This window comes from Phlebotomus papatasi, chromosome 2 (genome assembly GCF_024763615.1).
Source record: "Phlebotomus papatasi isolate M1 chromosome 2, Ppap_2.1, whole genome shotgun sequence".
Classification (NCBI taxonomy): domain Eukaryota; kingdom Metazoa; phylum Arthropoda; class Insecta; order Diptera; family Psychodidae; genus Phlebotomus; species Phlebotomus papatasi.
This window is the reverse complement of record NC_077223.1, coordinates 100,301,250-100,321,224: the sequence shown is the minus strand read 5'-3', so window position 1 is coordinate 100,321,224 and position 19,975 is coordinate 100,301,250. Positions and strand designations below refer to the sequence as shown.

The 19,975-nt window shown below is 36.7% G+C and overlaps 1 protein-coding gene across 1 annotated transcript; it reads left to right on the top strand.

Moving 5' to 3' along the window:
- Positions 1-356: 356 nt before the first annotated feature.
- Positions 357-6,465, top strand: LOC129800394 (paternally-expressed gene 3 protein). Its single transcript, XM_055844739.1, has 3 exons — positions 357-599; positions 1,670-3,784; positions 5,431-6,465. Exons 1-3 carry the CDS (start codon positions 588-590, stop codon positions 5,671-5,673), a joined length of 2,370 nt encoding a protein of 789 aa, XP_055700714.1. The 5' UTR covers positions 357-587; the 3' UTR covers positions 5,674-6,465.
- The last annotated feature ends 13,510 nt before the right edge of the window (positions 6,466-19,975 follow it).

The following is a 19,975-nucleotide window of genomic DNA, read 5'->3' as shown; positions in this document are numbered from 1 at the left end:
ATGCGTCTCAGTCGAAAATCCCTGCCAATGTGTATGAATTTTTCCTCGTTTTTTTTTCCATCATCTGCATGAGCCAAAAATTTTTCACCCAGTGCCAAGACGCGAGCCGAGAGGAAAAAAGTGATGTAACCAGGTGAGCCAGGTGAGAGAAAGAGATCGATCTGGTGATCTGCCCAAGAAGTGGCATGTGTGTGAGCGACGATCTGGTTTTTCAAATCGGTGTTTGTATCCTTCGCAAAAATTGAGATCGCGGTGGGGCCTCCAAAGCTCCACTGGACGTTGCTGGTGATCAAATGGGGCAAAATGTGCGGATCTCGCGACTGTGGTATAAAAGCGATCTTAGGGATTGGCCGTCCATCAGTCTCACTGTGCTCTACAAAGTAGAGCTCCATTCGAAACGTTCTTCATTTTTACACCTCTTTTTCCCACACATTAGCTCACAAAACATTTTTCCACCTTTTTTTTCTCTCTTCATTCTTCCGATCACACCGCATTTTCCATCGAGGTGCGCAGAAAAATCGAGCGATCCGCGAATCGTTCACAGTGATCCTCTTACAGTGCCGTTCATCCCCTAAATTCCTCTGCGAATGAAAATGAAGGTGAGTCACTCGCAGGATGCAGCCCTCAAGGATTAATACCAAAATAACAAAAACAGTGCAGTGAAGTTTATGAATGATCTGGAAAATCCGAGGATCATTGATCGTGATCAGTGTTTTTTTTTTTGCTAAACTTAATTATGGCTTCAATTAGCGAGAAAATTGAAAATGAAATTCGAAACCAGCGACAGCAGAAAATCCCAAGATAAACTACTTTTTTTCCTCCACCTGTCTCAAATTAATTGGACTGTATGTCTCAAGCGATCGCGTTCGGTTGCAATTGAGATCATATTGAATTAATTGATTCAGAGGATCGTGCTCAGAACTACCTTAACGGCCAACGTAAACCGCAGTGGTGTCAAAGTTTAAATAAAAAATTCACGGCCGTGAGAAATATTCTAAGTTACCTGGATATTACAGTTTTTTTCTGGCAGTTAGGATCCGGGAACCTAAAATGAACCAAATACTAAATGAGTGTCATTCTAAAATATCATATTATTGAATTAAATTTTTGCTTTTATTTTGGAACCTAATTTAAAAAGGAACCTAGTTCCTAGATATCCAGTGTGAGAATATCCAGGATCTAACAGATGCTTTCTATGTAAATTGGGATTATGTTTCTTTAATTTCCTATCGACGAATAGTAAACATTTGTTAAGCTTGTTAATTCTAGGTTCCTAAACCTACTATTTATTTATTTATGAACATTTTGTCAAATGTTGTGGAACCTAGATAATAGTCCTTCAAATGTTCAAGGTACAAAATCTTGATTATTTCTATAATATTTTTCTATTTATTTCTTCAAAAAAGGGATTTGAGATTGGTTCCTAAATTCATTTTCATCATCATTGTAACCATAAGTAATGGAACCTAGGATTTTTGCTATTTAGAATCCTTGCATTTAAGCTAAGATTGCATCTGTAAGGTATAGAAAGCTTAATTACACTTTTCCAAAATATTTGTTTCTAAGTTCCTAATATGAAAATACTAGGATCCTAGTAATTCAAAATAAAACTAATAAGTACTAGGTTTCTATATCCGCGATATAATAGGAGTTTTTTGATATTCCCCAGGCATTCGCAGCCCTCCTCGTTGTGGTGACTCTGGCTGCTGGAGCAACGGCCACAGCTCAACCAGACTGTATTCACGGAGACTCAGTGGGATACTCCTACCCAGCCCCTTCAGTTCAACTCAGTGTAGCCCCAGCTGTGAAGTATGCTTCAGTGGGCCCATCCTACAGTGCCTACAGCGCAGGTCCAGCTTACGCTTCCTACTCTACAGGACCAGCTGTTAAAGTGACAAATGTTGTGCCTGGATACAGTGCTCATGCCTACACTCCTGGCGTCACATACGCCAAGACAGCTGGAGTGGTCCTTGCTGACCAATCTCCATCCTCCAAATATGCCGCTGTGGCTCCATCTGGCTATGGATATGCCACAAGTGCTGGCCTCTCCTCCTACACATCAACAGCTGGAGTATCAACATATGCCGCAGCTCCAGTGGCTAAAGTGGCCGTAGCTGCTCCGGCTGTGACTTATGCTACCGCTGCCCCAGCCATTGCTACCAAAGTTGCCTATGCCGCTCCTGCAGTCTCCTATGCTACTGCTGCCCCAGCTGTCTCCTACGCAACTGCTGCTCCAGTTGTAGCAGCTAAAGTGAGCAGTGCCTACCTCCCTCCTGTGACCAAATACTCCACAGGACCCGCCTACGCTTCATATGTCTCCTCCCCAGGATACACCAAGGTTGTCTCAGCTCCTGCTGTTTCTTACGCTACAGCCGCCCCTGCTGTCTCCTATGCATCTGCTGCTCCAGTTGTAGCCAAAGTAAGCAATGCCTACCTCCCTCCAGTTACAAAGTACGCCACAGGACCTGCCTACTCCTCATACGTTTCCTCCCCTGGATACACCAAGGTTCTGTCAGCTCCAGCAGTTTCCTACGCCACTGCTGCTCCAGCTATCTCCTACTCCGCCCCTCTGGCTAAAGTAGCCACCTACGCCCCAGCCGCTAAAGTTGTAGCTCCTGCTGTGTCTACTGCCTACGTATCAGCTCCTCAAGTTGCCACCTACGCTTCTCCAGTTGTATCCAAATACGTCTCAGCTCCAGCTGTGGCTTCATACGTATCAGCTCCTGCCAAAGTTGCCACCTACGCTGCTCCTGCTGTTTCCTACTCCTCAGCTCCTGCCGTTTCTACAGCCTATGTTTCAGCACCAGCTAAAGTTGCTACCTACGCTCCTGCAGCTAAAGTCGTCGCTGCTCCTACTTATGCCACTTACTCAGCTGCTCCTGCTGTCTCAAGTGCCTATGTCTCTGCTCCAGTTGTTTCCAAGGTTGCCTATGCAGCCCCTGCTAAAGTTGCCTACTCTGCTGGACCAGCTGTCACCACCTACTCATCTGGACCTGCTTTCAGTAAGCTCGTGGCTACACCATCTGTAGCTACTTACGCTGCCCCAGCCTACAGCAGTGTCAGTGTTGGACCCTCTGTGGCATCCTACCATGCTGGCCCAACAGTGGCTTCCTACACAGCTGCCCCGGTTGTCAGCAAAGTTGTTGCAGCTCCTGCTGTCGCTACCTACTCCCATGGACCAACTGTTTCTACCTACTCCTCTGGCCCAGCTTATGCTAGCAAAGTCGTTGCTGCTCCTGCTGTTGCCACCTACGCTTCAGCCCCAGCTTATGCTAGCAAAGTTGTTGCTGCCCCAGCTGTCTCTTACGCTGCCCCAGCTTACACCAGCAAAGTCGTTGCCGCCCCTGCAGTTTCCTACGCCGCCCCAGCTTATGCCAGCAAGGTCGTTGCTGCTCCAGCTGTCTCATATGCTGCTCCAGCCGTCTCCTACGCCGCCCCAGCTTACACCAGCAAAGTTGTTGCTGCTCCAGCTGTAGCTTCATATGCTGCCCCAGCTGTTGCTTCATACGCTGCTCCAGCATACAGTAAGGTTGTTGCTGCCCCAGCCGTTGCTTCCTACGCTGCCCCAGCTTATACCTCATACGCTGGACATGGATATGGAGGTTACGGAGGATATGCAGGCTACGGAGGATATGCCGGACATGGATATTACGGTGGCGCTGGATTGAGATACGCTGCTGCTGCTCCCGCTGTCACACACTCCGTGGTCCCTGCCGCCAAAGTCGCCTATGCCGCAGCTCCAGCTGTCGTCAAGACCGTCAGCGAGAAGCACCTCGAATACTACGTAAGTTGACTTTTAATTAAAAATTCAATAGTAGGGTATCGTGATCTTGAAGGTCTTATTGAGGAGAGCTCTGGGATGACGCCTGTTCTAAAATTCGGTAGATGGTTCAAAGCTAATTTGAAGGAAGAGGGAGTTTCTTTTCAAAATTTATCAAAATGTCGGACTTCTAAATTCTAAAACATAAATCAAAATGTTAAATTTGGTCTAGTTTCTCTTCTTCATATATCCGAAATTTTGAACCTAGATAGGATGAACCTAGATAAGATCTTCTTCGAAATCTAATTAAGACAGGATACAAAAGTTAGGTAAGAAATAAAAACTGAAGTACGAAACTCAGACAGAATTTCCTGACTTAACTTATATTGTACTCCATACGTTCAGTTGTAAATTACGGTAGTCTTGCTCTTAGTTCAGACGAACATGAGCAGTTTTCTTGAAATAAGTTATCCAGACGTAACCTGCAAATTATGACATATCCTTTGAGTAATCTTCCTACCGGTTTCAGAATCAAAAATCACAAAAGCATTTCAAAATCAAAAATTGGCAAATAAATGATAATTTTAGAATGCTCTGGCATGAGTTACAAGTATATGAATAAACAAAAATTGTAAAAACTAGTAAATTTAAGATTTACAGTTTGTTTAAATTGTTATAATTCCGATTCCGGCCTTTGAAGCCGGAACTTCTTTTCGTTTTAGGATCCTTTTTATTTATTAAACACCTATTCAAATAGTTCTGGTTCATCTAATGTAGAATATTAAACTTGCCCATAGGGTTTACTGTCACTAACGGTCAGTATTTTAAGAAATATTTCAAAGTCCGTTAGGAAATAAATCTAGAGAGCTTACATGAGGGCCCGAAAGCTATGAAGCTGTTTTATGGGAGCGGCGATCTGGAAATTATGAAGGTTGACCCTGGATTCTCGATCTTATCTTTCTGATCTTAACTTGTAATCCTACTAGAGGGCGCAACACTAGCGTAACTATCGTTTTACATGTCAACTTGAATTTGATTGCATAACGGTTAGGATGAACTAGGTCTTTTACAATATAAAAAGAATTAAACTTATTAGGAGTAAGGAGTCGTCCACTGCAAGGAATTGAGCTAGTTTTACCGATGACGAGCCCATGAGTGAGGTTTTCGTACCCAAGAAAGCTATAAGAAGTCCGGGGGCTCATGAGTAACGCTGGGAAATAAAGGAAGTCTATTAGGAACCCAGGGGGTCTCTTGGGTATTTAAGGAATCCTCAGAAATTCCGAGGAATCCAGAATTCGAATATTTTAGATTATTAGCAGTGCCGATGGACGGAAAACTTATGCCCTAGACACACTTACGACTTAAGCCGAGAGACGACTTAGTGGAAAATTATGGAAATGAAGTTTAAACTTTATTTCGAATATAATTACGCTAAGCCGTCTCTCGGCTAACCCTCAGGTCTGTCGAGGCCCCTAGACCATTCTTGATTGCCTCCGTTTTATTCTTCGACATTCCGTTTTCTACGGAAAAACGGATAAATTCAAGAAGGACCTAAGTTTTCCGTCTACTCCCAGTTGTATTCCAGCTGACCAAAATTTTATTAGATTACTTTCATCCCATTTCAATCATCCGTTCGCCAATAGTCATCCCTTATCTCTGTAACGTTTCAGGATGACCATCCTCGTTATGCCTACGAATACGGTGTTAACGATCCCCACACCGGTGACATCAAAGAAGCCAAGGAGGAGCGCGATGGTGATGTGGTCAGGGGTCAATACTCCCTGGTTGAACCCGATGGTAATGTCCGTACTGTGAACTACTACGCCGACTGGGAAACAGGCTTCCACGCACAGGTGACAAACAGCCGCGATCAGGTGCACGGAGTTGTGGCCAAGAGGGCTGTGAAGGCGTAAGACGTCCGCCGCGGCGACTCACAGTCTCCACAGATAAGAAGAGAAAAACGCAAAGCCTAGAGCAACCCCCCATAGAGATTTCAGATACTCAAAGTTAAACTTTAATTTAATTTATAGATTCTTCCTCTATCTCTCTCTCTCTATCCTTTCAATCTTTCTGCAAATTTATTTTTTGTCTATCTGTCTCTCTATGAAAAGCTAATCTAAATATAATGTCTCTCTATGTAATTGTTATTTAAGAATTGAAAAAAAAAACTTCTGTATATTATTTTTTTTTTGTAAAGACACCCAGCAATTATTGTCACTGGAACTCACAAGAAACGATCAAAGAACGTTTCTCCCAACACAGCAAAACCAATTGGTCCTAAATCTATTTGTTACCTTTATACTTTTCTTAAGCTCCTACTAGTTTTTCTCTTAATTTAGAACTATTCTTTTTGAAGAAGAAGAAACAAAACAAAAAACAAAATGAAGAAAAAAAAATAGAGAACAAAATGAAATCAGCAAAAAGAGAAAATTATTTTGCGTGCATTTGCATTTGAAATATTACCTTCTTGTGATAAAAGTGTCATAAATAACTAATAATTGTACAATTATTTTTACTTATGATAATTTGTATAAAATAAATACTTTAATTATTTCACTTTTGTCCCAATTTTGCCAATCTTTTACGTGATCTTTTTTTTTGTCTTCCTTCATTTTTGTTTTTATTTTTTTGTGTGTTTATTTTGACTTCAATTCATGAAAAAAAAAGCTTAGAGTGAAATAAATCTTTTCACTGTGTCTCTTTTTTGCTTATGACTTATTTTTCAATTCGCAACATGTGTACAAAAGATCGCCAAGAGCCAAGTCGCGGTCGATGATGTCTGTTTGGGATTTCTCAGTCCACCGCCAAGATCTCAATGGAAGGTGGAGGATAGGCTATAAAGAAAGAAAAAATTGGAGGAAAGATACTGGATCACTCAATAAATTCCACCACCAGCCGTGAGCCTTTGTCGTACGCAAAAATTGTGCAATCAATATCGTGCGCTCTTGTAAAAGTTGTCTGGCCGGCCGCCTTCGGCCGCATGATCCATTTCTCATTTTAAATACACACACCGATCATATACTATTTTATGCAAATTTGCCTCAATTTTTTTTCCCTCTTCAACTTCTCCAGCGTATTCCACATGGGGACACCAACAAAAGTCTCCAAGATTTTTCTTACGCGATCATTTCCTCGTTTCGCAGAGCACGCGATCGCTGTGAAACATGATCATTTTTGGTTAATTTTTTTCCAGGTCAAGACCATCACAGGTATTGCATAAGGTTCATTTACAAACCACCAACTCGACAGAGCGACAATTTCTCTAAAAAACAACTCCCCTCATAAATCCCCCAGCACAGAGTATCCCAGATCCTAAGATCATCATCCCAAAAAGTTGCATGAAACATCGCAGAAATTGCAATGAAACACAATCTAACGGCTTTCTCTGCACCTCCTTGGCACATTTCCTTTTCCACTGAGCCTTATGTAAGAGCAATTTTCGAATAATTTTGCAATTAATCCATTGAACAAGCACTTTCAATGAAAGCTCTGGGGAAAAGGAATGTCAAGATCACACAAATTATCCCATGTTTGGTAACAGTCTCGTGCGATTTTAGCTATTTGTGGTGGTATTTGAATAATTTCAAATATTTAAATCTATTTTCAGAGCATCGATGCCTTTTTCTAGAGCAATCATAAAATTTTTATAGCTCAAAACTCGTTGATCTTCAGAGCTTTCGAGCAATTGCCCAAAGAAAGTTTGTTCAATATTAAAAAAAAAAACTTTATGTGTTTGGAATACTATAAGCGGTGCTATTTTTAGAGAAAATTAAAAATAGGGGAAAGTACCCATGCTTTGCACAGTTCCAAGCTTTACAATGACTAAATTTGTCCTACGTTTCTTAACAAATATGACTCCACAGTACAGTGTCCGCTTTCTAATCCGGATCGGCGTAATCCGGACGAGTTATCGACGGTTACATTCAAAATAATTTTGATGGCATGTAGGGTAGAGTCAGTACTTTTTCGCCACTAAGCACTTTTTCGCCACCTAAATTAAAATCACGTTTTAAGAGAATAATTGAGTTCATGGAACTACGAAATGAGTGTTATTTCGTTACCTCTAGCCTAACGAATCAGAAAATCATATCTGGTGAAATTCTCGAGAAGGTGAACAGTCACCAAAAAAATATGGAGTTCTTAATAAACTTGTCAACGCTCAGACAAATTGTCTTGCATAATTTTATGTTTTTGCTGTACAGCATTCGATATTTTTTCACTGAAAGTCAATCTGTTATTAACAGAACTTTGTTCCAATATCATTTTTAATAATTTTTTTCAAAAAAAAAATAAAGAAATTCGGATGTGGTGAAATAGGACTTACCTTTTTCGGCCGTGTAAGTACTTTTCGCCACTCATTTTTCCAAGCATTTTACAAGTGGCGCTCCTTGCGGAATTTAGTTGAAACAAGTATAATTTTCAATTGATTTTTATCGCAAATAAATAGATTCAATAGAGAGACAATGCTTCAAAGCACCTGTACACAAAATTTCATTTTATTTCGACAAAAAGTATAAGAATTATAAGGGTGTCAACTCTTAAAGTGGCGAAAAGTACTTACTCTACCCTATGCATGTGTGTTCAGCAATGAAAATGAATTATCCTGTGATGTTTTTGTTTAATAAATGAAGTATAATAGCATAGAAATCTCTAATTATGTCTTTTTAAGCTTCTTTAAAACTTTTATTCTATTTCTACAAAAATAAACTTTGTATTATATTTTCGAGACGTTGAAAAAATTCAAAAAATCCATCCGGATTACGAAGCGGACATCTGTCACATTGTCTCCCAATCATCCGGATTACAAATCGGGCACTGTATATTTTAAAAACAAGACACTTTCCTCTAGTTTTTAAAATATGGAAGAGACGAGTTACATTTAATGAAAAACATAGGGTGGTGTCACCACTTCTCGCCAGTGACCCACTTCTCGCCACCTATAGCTAAATCGAAGAAAAATCATATAATACGAGTAATAAAAAGGATATCGGGAAGAAAAAGCAACGCTGAATATATTTTTTAATAATATTGTCCAAAATAATTGAGTTTGGGCCTTTTCAAGTAGGTGGCGAGAAGTGGTTATTTTTGAATTTTTAATAAAAATATATTTTTTTAAGTAATCCACCGTTAAATTCAGGAACTATTAGTTTGATATATCTATAGACAACATATCTAAGTAACTTTGTGTCAAATTTAAGTTACTTAAAAATAAGGGTTTAAAAAATTATAATTAAATTAATTTCAGTTTTTCCTAAAAGTGGCGATAAGTGGTTACTCCACCCTACGAAAAATTTAGGCATTGTAAAGCTTGGGACCGTGCAAAGCATGGGTACTTTCCCCTACCATTTGTAATAAGGGTTCATACAGACAATAAAAGAAGATGGCAAAGCGTCTCAGCTTTGCGGAACGCGCGAACTTGTGAATTTTAACTTATATTGCTCAGCTTTATCGATCTTACATGGCAAGATGATTCACAAAATCCTTATCTTTCCATTATCAAAGATATTTAAATATTTTCAGGTTTTAAAATTTAAGATTTTCTTTCTATTAATTTATCTAATTATATTGTTTAGCAATCTTATCTGAGAAAACATTTTACTCACGATTTCAGCATTATGACCAGCGCACAATAACTTTTGTTTGTAAACATGTTTTCAAAATTTCCCATGAGAATGAGCGAGATGACTAGATCTAGATCTCACTCACTCTCACTGAAATGTCAAAAACATGTTTACTAAACAAAAGTTATTGTGCGTTGTGCATTACTTAAAATTTTAACCGATTTACAATCAAATTAACAATTAGTTTCTACAAAAGATTCATAATTGGTTCAATACTGAATTTTTACCGCTACCACAAAGAGTCAAAGATTGATCGGAACGAAAGAAATGGATGAAGGAATGTGGTTAATTTGTTTATTCCTTTTACGGGCATTAAACCTAAGGCTTAGCCATATGGCTTAATGCGTTTAATTCCTTATCAGGCAAGATTTTTGAGTAAGTTCTTGTTTAGGATTGGATATTAAGGGTCCATTAGATTTTGAAAAATAAGGAAAATAGTTTGTTTGCATTTTCGAGACTTTCGAGAACTGGGCTAAACCTCCAGTCTGAACCTGGCATTATTTACTTACTTAGATGGCTGAAATGTCCCTGAGAGCGGACCAGTCAAACTAATCTTCTTTCAGCAGTATCCTCAGATTTTTAAGAACACTGCCTACTACAGGATGGCTGTAAAAAATGCAACTACGACGCTGTAATATCCTCATTTTTTTTAACTTCATTTTAAATAAAGTCCGAATGGTAGTATATACATCAAAATTTTAGAATATTATCGGTTTTGTTCAATACAATCTTATTTTGACTGAACTATGGTCTTAAGTCTGTCAGAAAGTCAGAAAATGCATCGTAGTTTGCACGAATGCCAGCGTTCGGAATACCCTTTACGACGAAGGGCTGTCTATTCAGCTCATCGACACTTCGCTACTTTTTAGTCCTATCCTTGACCAACAGAATGCGTCTTTTGGAGAAGTCAAGCAGTTTTGTATCCGGGTTTCATTGAGGTCATTGTGCTCCAAAATCGAAAAAGGAAACGTTGTTTGTATTTTAGCCAATCTTGTTTGGCGTGTGATTTCTGCAACGGTGCCAAGTCTTGTTCGAACTTCCAGAATCGTTTTTCGAAATTTTTTGTATACCTATATTTTTGTACGGCTTCAGGGATCCTTCCGGAATAATTTCCAAATATACATTGGCATTCATATTGACGATACGACCCATAAATCACAGTGGAAATTTGCCATCACGGAAGGCCTGACCTTCAAATACGGTGATCTCTGACTTCCAGTGGCCATTCGAATGTTTAAATTAAAATTATCGAAAAATTTTTTCCTTCATGTAGACATAATCATATATTGTTTGCTGACCAATTTGTCAATTGGAACATTTTTTTCATAAAAAATCGATATTCTGCAACAGGCCTTAAACGTGCAAACCAAGTTACTTCTTCGTTCTATCGAGTATACATTTTTTTTGACGATCGCTAAAATCTTGTCGTTTTTGTGATTTTTTAAACCTCATATGAAGGTCCTTTTAAAATTTTTGTTGAAGGATTGTTTCCGATATACGTGTCTCACGGACCATTTGTTTGCAAAAATGACCACTGAGAAAAAAAGAGGGTGCGATTCACTTTTTTTCCTCATAACTTTAACACTTTTTAGGTGTAAAAATATATCAACATTTTTTAATGTTAATTTTACACCTTTTTAAGGGTAAAATTAACATGATCAAGGGTAAATTTAACCCCCAATACACCTAAAAAGGGTAAAATTTACACCGATTTTGGATCAATACTGCAGGGTAAAATTACCATTTCCGGAATGTTATTTTAACTTTTTCGGATTTCTCTCAGTGATGCAATTTGCTTCTTTATACCTTCAGGACGATGACTAGCGATGTAGCATTTTTTTTACATGTCCATTGAAGTATTTAAAAATGCTGCAAGTATCCTTGTACCAAGATATGTTTCGAAAAATAAAAAGTTTAATTACATTCAGGTTTTGAAGAGCCCTAACTAGCTGCTCCCAATTACAGATTAAGGAAGTTTCACAAAACATTTTCGGAAATGATTTCATAAGCTTTTAACCAATATAATGAGTTATAATTATGCGAAATATGAAACCGCTATCACAAGTGATTTGGAAGCTATGAGCTTTGAATCTTGTTGCTTTTTTTCAGCCACCCTGTACCTTCTTCCATCGTTTTCTGGGATACTTCGGATAGGACGGACTTTTCGGCAGCGACCTCTGATCCTTACATCCATCAAATGCCAACTGAAAGCTTGTAAACAGTGAACCTGATAGATAAAGGATCAGATGACATCTTATTAGTATCACTTCGACTCGATTAATAATAACAATAATAATAAGGCGATGTCATCTGATTCCTTTCCCTTCAGGCTCATTGTTTACTAGCTTTCAGCTGGCATTTGGTGGATGTAAAGATAATAGGCCGCTATTGAAAGTCCGTCCTATCCAAAGGTTCTTGCGAGCTTTCGTAACAATCTTGCTTTTACGGAGAGAGGGTTGTTAGCCCTACGTACAATCCTCTCAGAAAAACCAGATCCCTTTATCGTTAGCCTCAGAATCGTGACTTCCCACTAGAGTTAGAACGCTTTTCAAAAGGGCGTGACCTATTTCTATATGGGCGGGGCGTAAAAGCCAAATCGAAAATTTCCATTTAAAAGCATTTTTTTAAGTTTTATTATTGCATTTATAATTGGTTAATGAAATTGTCTAACAAGTTTATTAACTATAAATATATCTAGTTACAGTTAAAGAATGATAAATACTACCAAATCTAGTTGATCAATAAAAAATGACAAATTTTAACCCTATGCAATTCATTTCCATTCCGGCCTGTCTTTGCAATTTCTTTTAGCATAATTTATAATTAGATTAAAATTCCGCAATCACGAAAACGCCGAAGCTCATGCTAAAGCTTCTGTTTGAGCGTTGATAAGTGCAGTCATAAATAAAATGTGCGAAAGTCTCGAAAAGCCCACGATGTCAGATCAGTCTGACCAAATGAATTGCCAAATAAATTAGCTCGCGATCTCTCTTTGGAAGTGAGGGAGAAGTTTGTAAGAAAAAAAGTGCTGATCGAGCGACAAGTCGATTGAGTGCAGCCAAGAAGTCGAGCAAAAAGTTGCACAATATGATGCTTTTTTGTCAGTATTACATAATTGTATATTTATAGTTTTTTTCCTTCGAATTCGAGGCCTTGAACGTCCCTCAGAAGTGATCTCAATAATGCACTAAAAAATGCCTTTTCGGAATTTCGCGCTTCAGCACACAAAGAGACATAAAACATCGAATAGCCCGGGATTGTGCGGGCTTCACGAGTCCATGCTCCATTGAATGCCAATAAATCCATGGGCAAGCCTGAGTGCATCCGGTGGATAGTTTGTATCAGCTACAAAGTCCAAAGCTGGAACACCCTTTCGATGTTTAAGAAGGCCTCCGAATCGCTGTAAAATCTCACACGCGGCTTCTAATTTAAATATCAAGCGAGTCTCATGCAATTTTTTTCCACACGCCTTTCGGCAAAATTTCGTCGACTTCAACACATTCCGTTGGATTTTTCTTCAAATGCGACCAGCCCAGCTTAAATGGACACCATGAACGAGGAGAGTGCGAAAGTCGTGACTCGTGCTGTGGCTTTGGATCTTAAGACCTCTCCGAGGCACACACACAATCTCGATGACATAATATTTTAATGATATTCCAACCCTTTCCCCCGGCATTTCTTTTAAAAACCAAATGCGACAAATACAAAGTTTCATGAGAAAATCAATGGCAAAGGAAAATCTGCAGAATGCTCGAACTTGTGATTGTCTTTGTATAAATTACGATTTTACAGTTCCAAATTTAAAAAATGCATCCTTCATTAGAAGCCGAAGTCATTTGATTCGAAATTGAAGACCTATCATAAAATACAAATTTGATAAAAATATGATGAGAAATGGGAAGTTGAGATACACTTTGAATTTTAACCTTGGGAAATTCTTATAAGGAATAATTCAGGGCCATTGACATTATGAGACGCACAGAACAAAAGGGATTTATCATTTATTAGCGAAAAATGGGCAAAGTAACTATCTTATACCGGTTTCAGACTGGAGCTTTAGCCCAGTTCCCGAAAGTCTCAAAAATCTAAATAAAAAACAATTTTATTGATTTTTCAAAATCTAATGGATCTTTTGCCCTTAATATTTAAGACTAAACAACAATTCCCTAAAAACTTATGCCTGATAAGGAATTAGAGTAGTTAAGCCATATGGCTAATGCCCTAGACATACTTACGACTAAAGTCCAGAGATGACTAAGCTCGTTCATTGCCAAGTCAGTTCCTGACACACTACAAACGAGGCTTAACATTTTCTGGCAATCACAAAACATAACTTTCGTGGGTTTTTATGCAGATACTTCTACTGAAATGCACTAGTAGTCCTTTGAAAATGAAACTATTTGTAAATTTACTTCACAATTCACGTATAACAACAAGAATTATTCACTAGAATCGCCTAAATTGGCTTAAGTCGCGAGTTAACTTCCACCTCACAAATAATTGTAATTAACAATAATTATTGAACGTGTACTGAGACATGAATTTACAAATTGTTTCATTTTCGAAAGAGTATTAGTGCAATTCAGTGGAAATATCTGCATAAAAACCCACGAAAGTTATGTTTTATGAGTACCAGAAAATGTTAAGCCTCGTTCGTAGTGTGTCAGGAACTGACTTGGCTATGAACGAGCTTAGTCGTCTCTGGACTTTAGTCGTAAGTGTGTCTAGGGCATAAGCCTTAGGTCTGAAGCCCGTATTATGCCCTAGACACACTTACGACTTAAGCCGAGAGACGACTTAGTGGAAAATGATGGAAATGTAGTTTAACCATTATTTCTAATATAATTTCGCTAAGCCGTCTCTCGGCTAATCCTCAGGTCTGTCAAGGACCTTAGCCTATGAGATTAAAACACGGAATGATCTAGATTCTAGACACTGAAATGGTAATAGTAAGAGCAATACTAAAATTTATTAAAGGGGAAAATTGAGGAAAATAAAATTTTAGTAGTGATTTTGTGCGAAGGCTCAGTGAAGTTTTCACCTTCGCATACGATTTATGTAATTTTGAACTGGATACTAAATTTTTTAATATCATTATTTAAACGAAACTCTAATCTACTTGAGGAAACCATTTGTACAACGAATAAAAGCTACATAGTACTAAGGCTGAAAACTGACCAACTGAAGAAAGAAAAACATATTTTAAAAAATTCCTATTATTAAAAAGACTCAAAAATGACCTAAAAATACTAAATTTCCCTTTAAAAATATAAAAAAACAGAGAATTTCCTTTTAAAATTAGAAAAAAACTAAATCTTCCTTTAAAATTACCTGATTCAACAAATTTTCCTTTTATGGCCTCTATACAGTAGAGAAATTTATAACCATATTGAAGCAAATTCCCTGCTTCTGTAGGAAAAACCCTTCAATATTTACATAAATTTCCGTAGTGTGTAGGAGCCATTATATTACCTGAAACGGTATATTTCCCCTTAAAAGTACCCAAAACATTAAATTTCCCTTTAAAATTACATAAATCAGAGAATTGTCTTTTAAAATTACCCAAAACAATGCACTTCCCTTTAAAATTTAACAAAAATATTAAATTTCCTTTTAAAATTACATAAAACAATAAATTTTCTTTAAAAAATTTCCCTTTTAAACTCAGAAGATCTAATCTATGAAAAAAAAGCCATGCCTCTTAAAATACAAATATATTTAAAAAATATTTTTAAAAAAATGTGTTTCTTTGAAAAACTAAAATTAATTTTGTAAATCATTTGCTTGGTACTTCTTAAACTACTTCTTTTTTGATAGAACCGAACCTATAGAACATTTTCAGCGATCAAACTTCAGTTTTTCATTTTCTGAAACTTGAAATGAATGTGACTTATTTTCTTAACGACCATTCTTTCGAACCTGAGCATTGACTGAAATGACGAAGTTTTACTCTAAATGGGTTGTTTTTTTCTCCTATTTTCAACTGATTCATTTTTGTGAGAAAAAAAAATGTTTTCACTGCGAAATGAAAGCAATCGAAGGGGCGTCGTGTTGTCACTTCAGTGACAGTGACAATCTGGTTGACCGCTTGAGGGCACTGTTTTCTCCCGCGAGTGGCGCTGGCAACTTTTATTTTATTTTATTTTTTTTAATTTTTCGCTTTCTTCCTAATGGCCTCTACACACTAAAAGCAATTTCTTTAAAAAAGGCCTTTTTAAAGAAAATTCCCCCTATCCTTGTAGGCAGAAACGTCGGATTTTTTTAAAAAAGGCAATTTTTAACGAAAACTGCTTCTAGTGTGCAGACACCATAACGGAGTTACCAAATTTCTAAGAGTTTTTTCTATCTGAATAGACAGACTAACTCATTTAACCCATTCAATCAATGTACCAGAAATACTTGAGATAGAATGTTCATATTTTGGGATGAGTTTCCTACAGATTAATAGATGAATTTTTTGAAAAGAAATTTTTTTTATCTATTATGGGGGTGCGGGGAGCCGCCCTCAAACAGACGTCTTAACGGTCACTGAATTTAAATTCTGTATATTAATTCATTACAAACTCTATTGATTTAGATAGAGTAACTATCCAAAAAAACACATTCGCAACCAGAATTCAAATCAGGAAAGAGGATGAAGGTCAATTTTAACAAATTTGACGGGATGTCGAATTTTCCGTCCGCCATTTTGAGCAACATTTTTGCATGACTTCACGCGAAGCGAGGAAAAACAACAAAATGTATTCCCATCTCTGTCGGGCTATTTTTTCCAAATAATTGAAGGACTAAAGTAACTGAAAATCCATTCCCGACATAAATTCGAATACCAATTGCCCTGGAATAAATCATCTAAAATCACTCAATTTGCATATGATGTGTAATACCATGGTAAGGAATGGGTTAATTTCACAGGAATGTTTGTTAAACTTAAGCATCATGCTATTTATGCTAACTTTTTATATAATACATCCTGAAGAGCACTAAAATATGATTAAAATACAAATAAAATTGATCGATTGATGTGTCCGACTAATAAACTTAATGTAATCTTTGTTTTTCTTCTTTTTGCAACCTTAATGTTTTATTTTCTTATTGCTCAATGGTAAGATTTCCCTTTTATCACCGACAATTTAATGACTTAATAAAGTTAATGCTTGCAGTTTTATCTTGTGCAATTTTTTATTAAATGCCACAAAGTTCATTAAAGCAACTATAAATAATTTCAGTTGTACCCCAACGATGAATTAATTGTTGCCAGGAAATGCAATATTCACTTGCAATATTGATGTGAAAATTAATGAAAACTCTTCAATCCCGATGATCTCTGGGAGATATCATAATAAGAATCTGTATGACTTTTACTTATATAAATACAATTTGATTAAAATGGCAAAGGCCTGCAGTCTCAGGCCTAGTTACGTGTTCTTTATTCAAACGATATCGTTCAAAATCTCAATGAGAAAATTGCTAAGATCGACAGTTTCATTTACACACCATTATTATCTCCTAAATGTATCATGCGTATTCGCCTTCTGGCTGAACATTCATTCTTGGGTGTTTCTGAGTAACACTGCGGCAAGAGGGCAATTTTCTGTTGGAGATTTATGAGGATTCGCCTCCACCTCCTGGGAGCTTCTAGTCTTGGCTGCATATGGCACCAAAACAGAATGCCCAAGGACTCGGGGCTGCCTTTTTTCCCTTTCAGCAGAACATTCTCCACCTCAATCATGTTAAACTGAATTTGGTATTAAAAAGTACTAGTACGTGCTTGTCGCAAAAGCTCCAGTTTCCCAACTGACCATGAGTACATTTTAAGAAGAAGAAAAAGATCTTACGGGTTTCACTATTCGTCATTATTTCACTTGGACGGAAGTAATTTCTGTTTTAGATTTAATGTCATTCCTCTATTCCTCCGTTCCACAATAAACTTTGAGTTATCTTCCCAGTTTAAAAGCTTTCTCCACTTTACGTTTATATTAATATACCAATTCGAAAGTTATACGATTTATTCGATATTCGATTGATCTTCGTCTAAAATAATCCGGGGTCAGGTAAATTTTAAAAGATTTATTGACATGTGTTAACGTCTTCGAGCTTTTAGTTTAAGCCTAATATGCTGTGATTCCTTCTTATGGTATCTTTTTTGAAAATTACGCATATTACGGGAAAAAATCGATTCGGTCAGATCAGGATTCACAGCACAAACTTGAAACGTAAACAAAAATCGTTAGATTTTCAAGAGTTTGACATGTGCCAATCCTAAAATCCACGTGATATTTGGAGCGAGAGTCTATACTTACCAAAAAAAAAACTGTTGAATAGTTCGTATTTTAAATCCACTTTTACACAAAAACGTTATTTAAAAGCTTAAATATGTTCAGATAGATAAAGAAGGATAAAAACAATCATGAAAAGATTTGAGAATTATACACTGAGAGAAATCCGAAAAAGTTAAAATAACATTCCGGAAATGCTAATTTTATCCTGCAGTATTGATCCGAAATCGGTATAAATATTATGCTTTTTAGGTGTATTAGGGGTTAAAGTTACCCTTTTTCATCTTATTTTTACCCGTAAAAAGATGTAAAATTAACATTAAAAAATGTTGATATATTTTTACACCTAAAAAGTTTTAAAGTTATGAGGAAAAAAAGTTAATCGCACCCCCGTTTTTTTCTCAGTGTATCATACAAACGGTAAAATATCATTAATTTTATCTGTCACCTGTCAAAACCCATTTTGAATGGAAAACATTGTCAATGCTCAAGTGGCGAATACATGAAATACATCCTAGGACTTCCAATTAATTTTTGAGCATGTTTAACTTCTTTTTGCCTCTTCGGAAGTTTTCTGCTTTGACAAAGGCTCTGATAAACAAATGATAATTTTTCGAAGAGACAAAGCTAGTGAAACCTATTCGAAAAGCATCGAAAGTCTAAAGTGTAAGTTCACATTTTTCCGCTTTAGAGCTGGCTGTTCTTCCACTTCAAATTTTTCTACAAAACTGATTTTTGTGAAATTTCAGGATGGCAAAACGTTTTAGATAAGTTCATTTTATTTTCTAAGTTAATGAGGTATTACTAAATACAATTACTTAACAATTTCACGATGATGAATTTCGAGGATTTCTAAGAACAAGAATAAAAATTCTTCTTATTCACTTTTGTGCTACACGTTGGATTTAAAATTTTCGAACTTCCAACGAGCTTTTAGATAAGTTCTCTCTGATGTACCTTCGAATCGATACCAAAACAAAAGACTCAAACTCAACGGTGCGCTAGTAGTCAAAGTTTCATTTTACAAAAGTGTCGCAGCTAGGAGACAAGTAGCATTCTATTTTGTACGAAATATTATTTATGTTCAAAACAGAATTTCGAATTTTTAAACCAATTTTTCTGGAGAAATATCATTAAAATTAATTAAATATAACTCTGAAAAGCTTTTAAGGTAGTTATATGGTGATTACAAACAAAAATGTTATGAGACAGGTATATTATAAACCAAAAAAGAAAATTTGCACTGTTAACTTTCTTCTTCCTCCTCTTTATTTTATTTATTACAGCTGTCGGATGTTGATATTCGAAATAATTCGAAATTCAAACAGAAAATTTCCCAAAAGACGTCAAAATAACTTTTCATTAGCTTTTGACATACATATCTTCGAATTATTCAAATATAAATAGATTTATGATCTTCAGCCATGTTCAGACCAGAAAAGCAAATTAGTAATCGCGTCTAAGAGTGAAGCTGTGCTAACTAGGAGATACTTATTTCGATTAAAGCCGACCTGTTTAATACAGTTTCTGAAAGTCCGAGCTGGCTCGATTAATCTTTTCTTTGAAAAAGGGGTTGTTGATTGATTAAAAATGCATAATGGGTCCGAAAACTAAAAAATGAGCAAGGGATTTTTTGTTAAGCAATTTGCAATCACTCTTAGGGCTCTTCAAACTCTTCTTCACAGTAAGTTGTTCTTCAGTGATTTATTTAATTATTCAAAATTGTTTTTATTTATTATCCTTTTGTCTGTCATATGGAGAATAATATAGATCTATTGTTACTTTTTAATTTCAAATTTTGTTTTTAAAACATTCTGCGGCTAAACTTTGAAAAGTTTCGAAATAAAGTAGTAAATCTGCCGGCTTTCAATTTTAGCCAAGACATACTTGGGATTAGCGGAAAATATTCATCTCCAGAACAGACCGCTAAATTTTATAAGGCAAGCAATAAGGTTTGATGTCCAGTACAGTACCAATAATTTAATATGCCTTTAGGCCACGATTTGTTCAAGGCAAAATAAAAATCAGCTTTTCGAATCATAAAGTGTAAACCGATTACCACTGGTCAGTCGGGTTATCAGGAATCACGTATCATGTATCACAAGCAGGGCAAAAAAAGCTCCGAGATAACCATCGAATCGATTACAAGCATTGAAAAGCCATAAAGGTAATTAATTGCCACTCACAATTAATTAAAAAGACATTTGTGCAACACCGCCAGAGATTTTTCATCTGCAACACCTCATTATGCATATTGCAGAGTCTTTTGAGCATGATTTCCCTGGCCAAATCCAGCTCAATCATGCTTCCACTTGAGC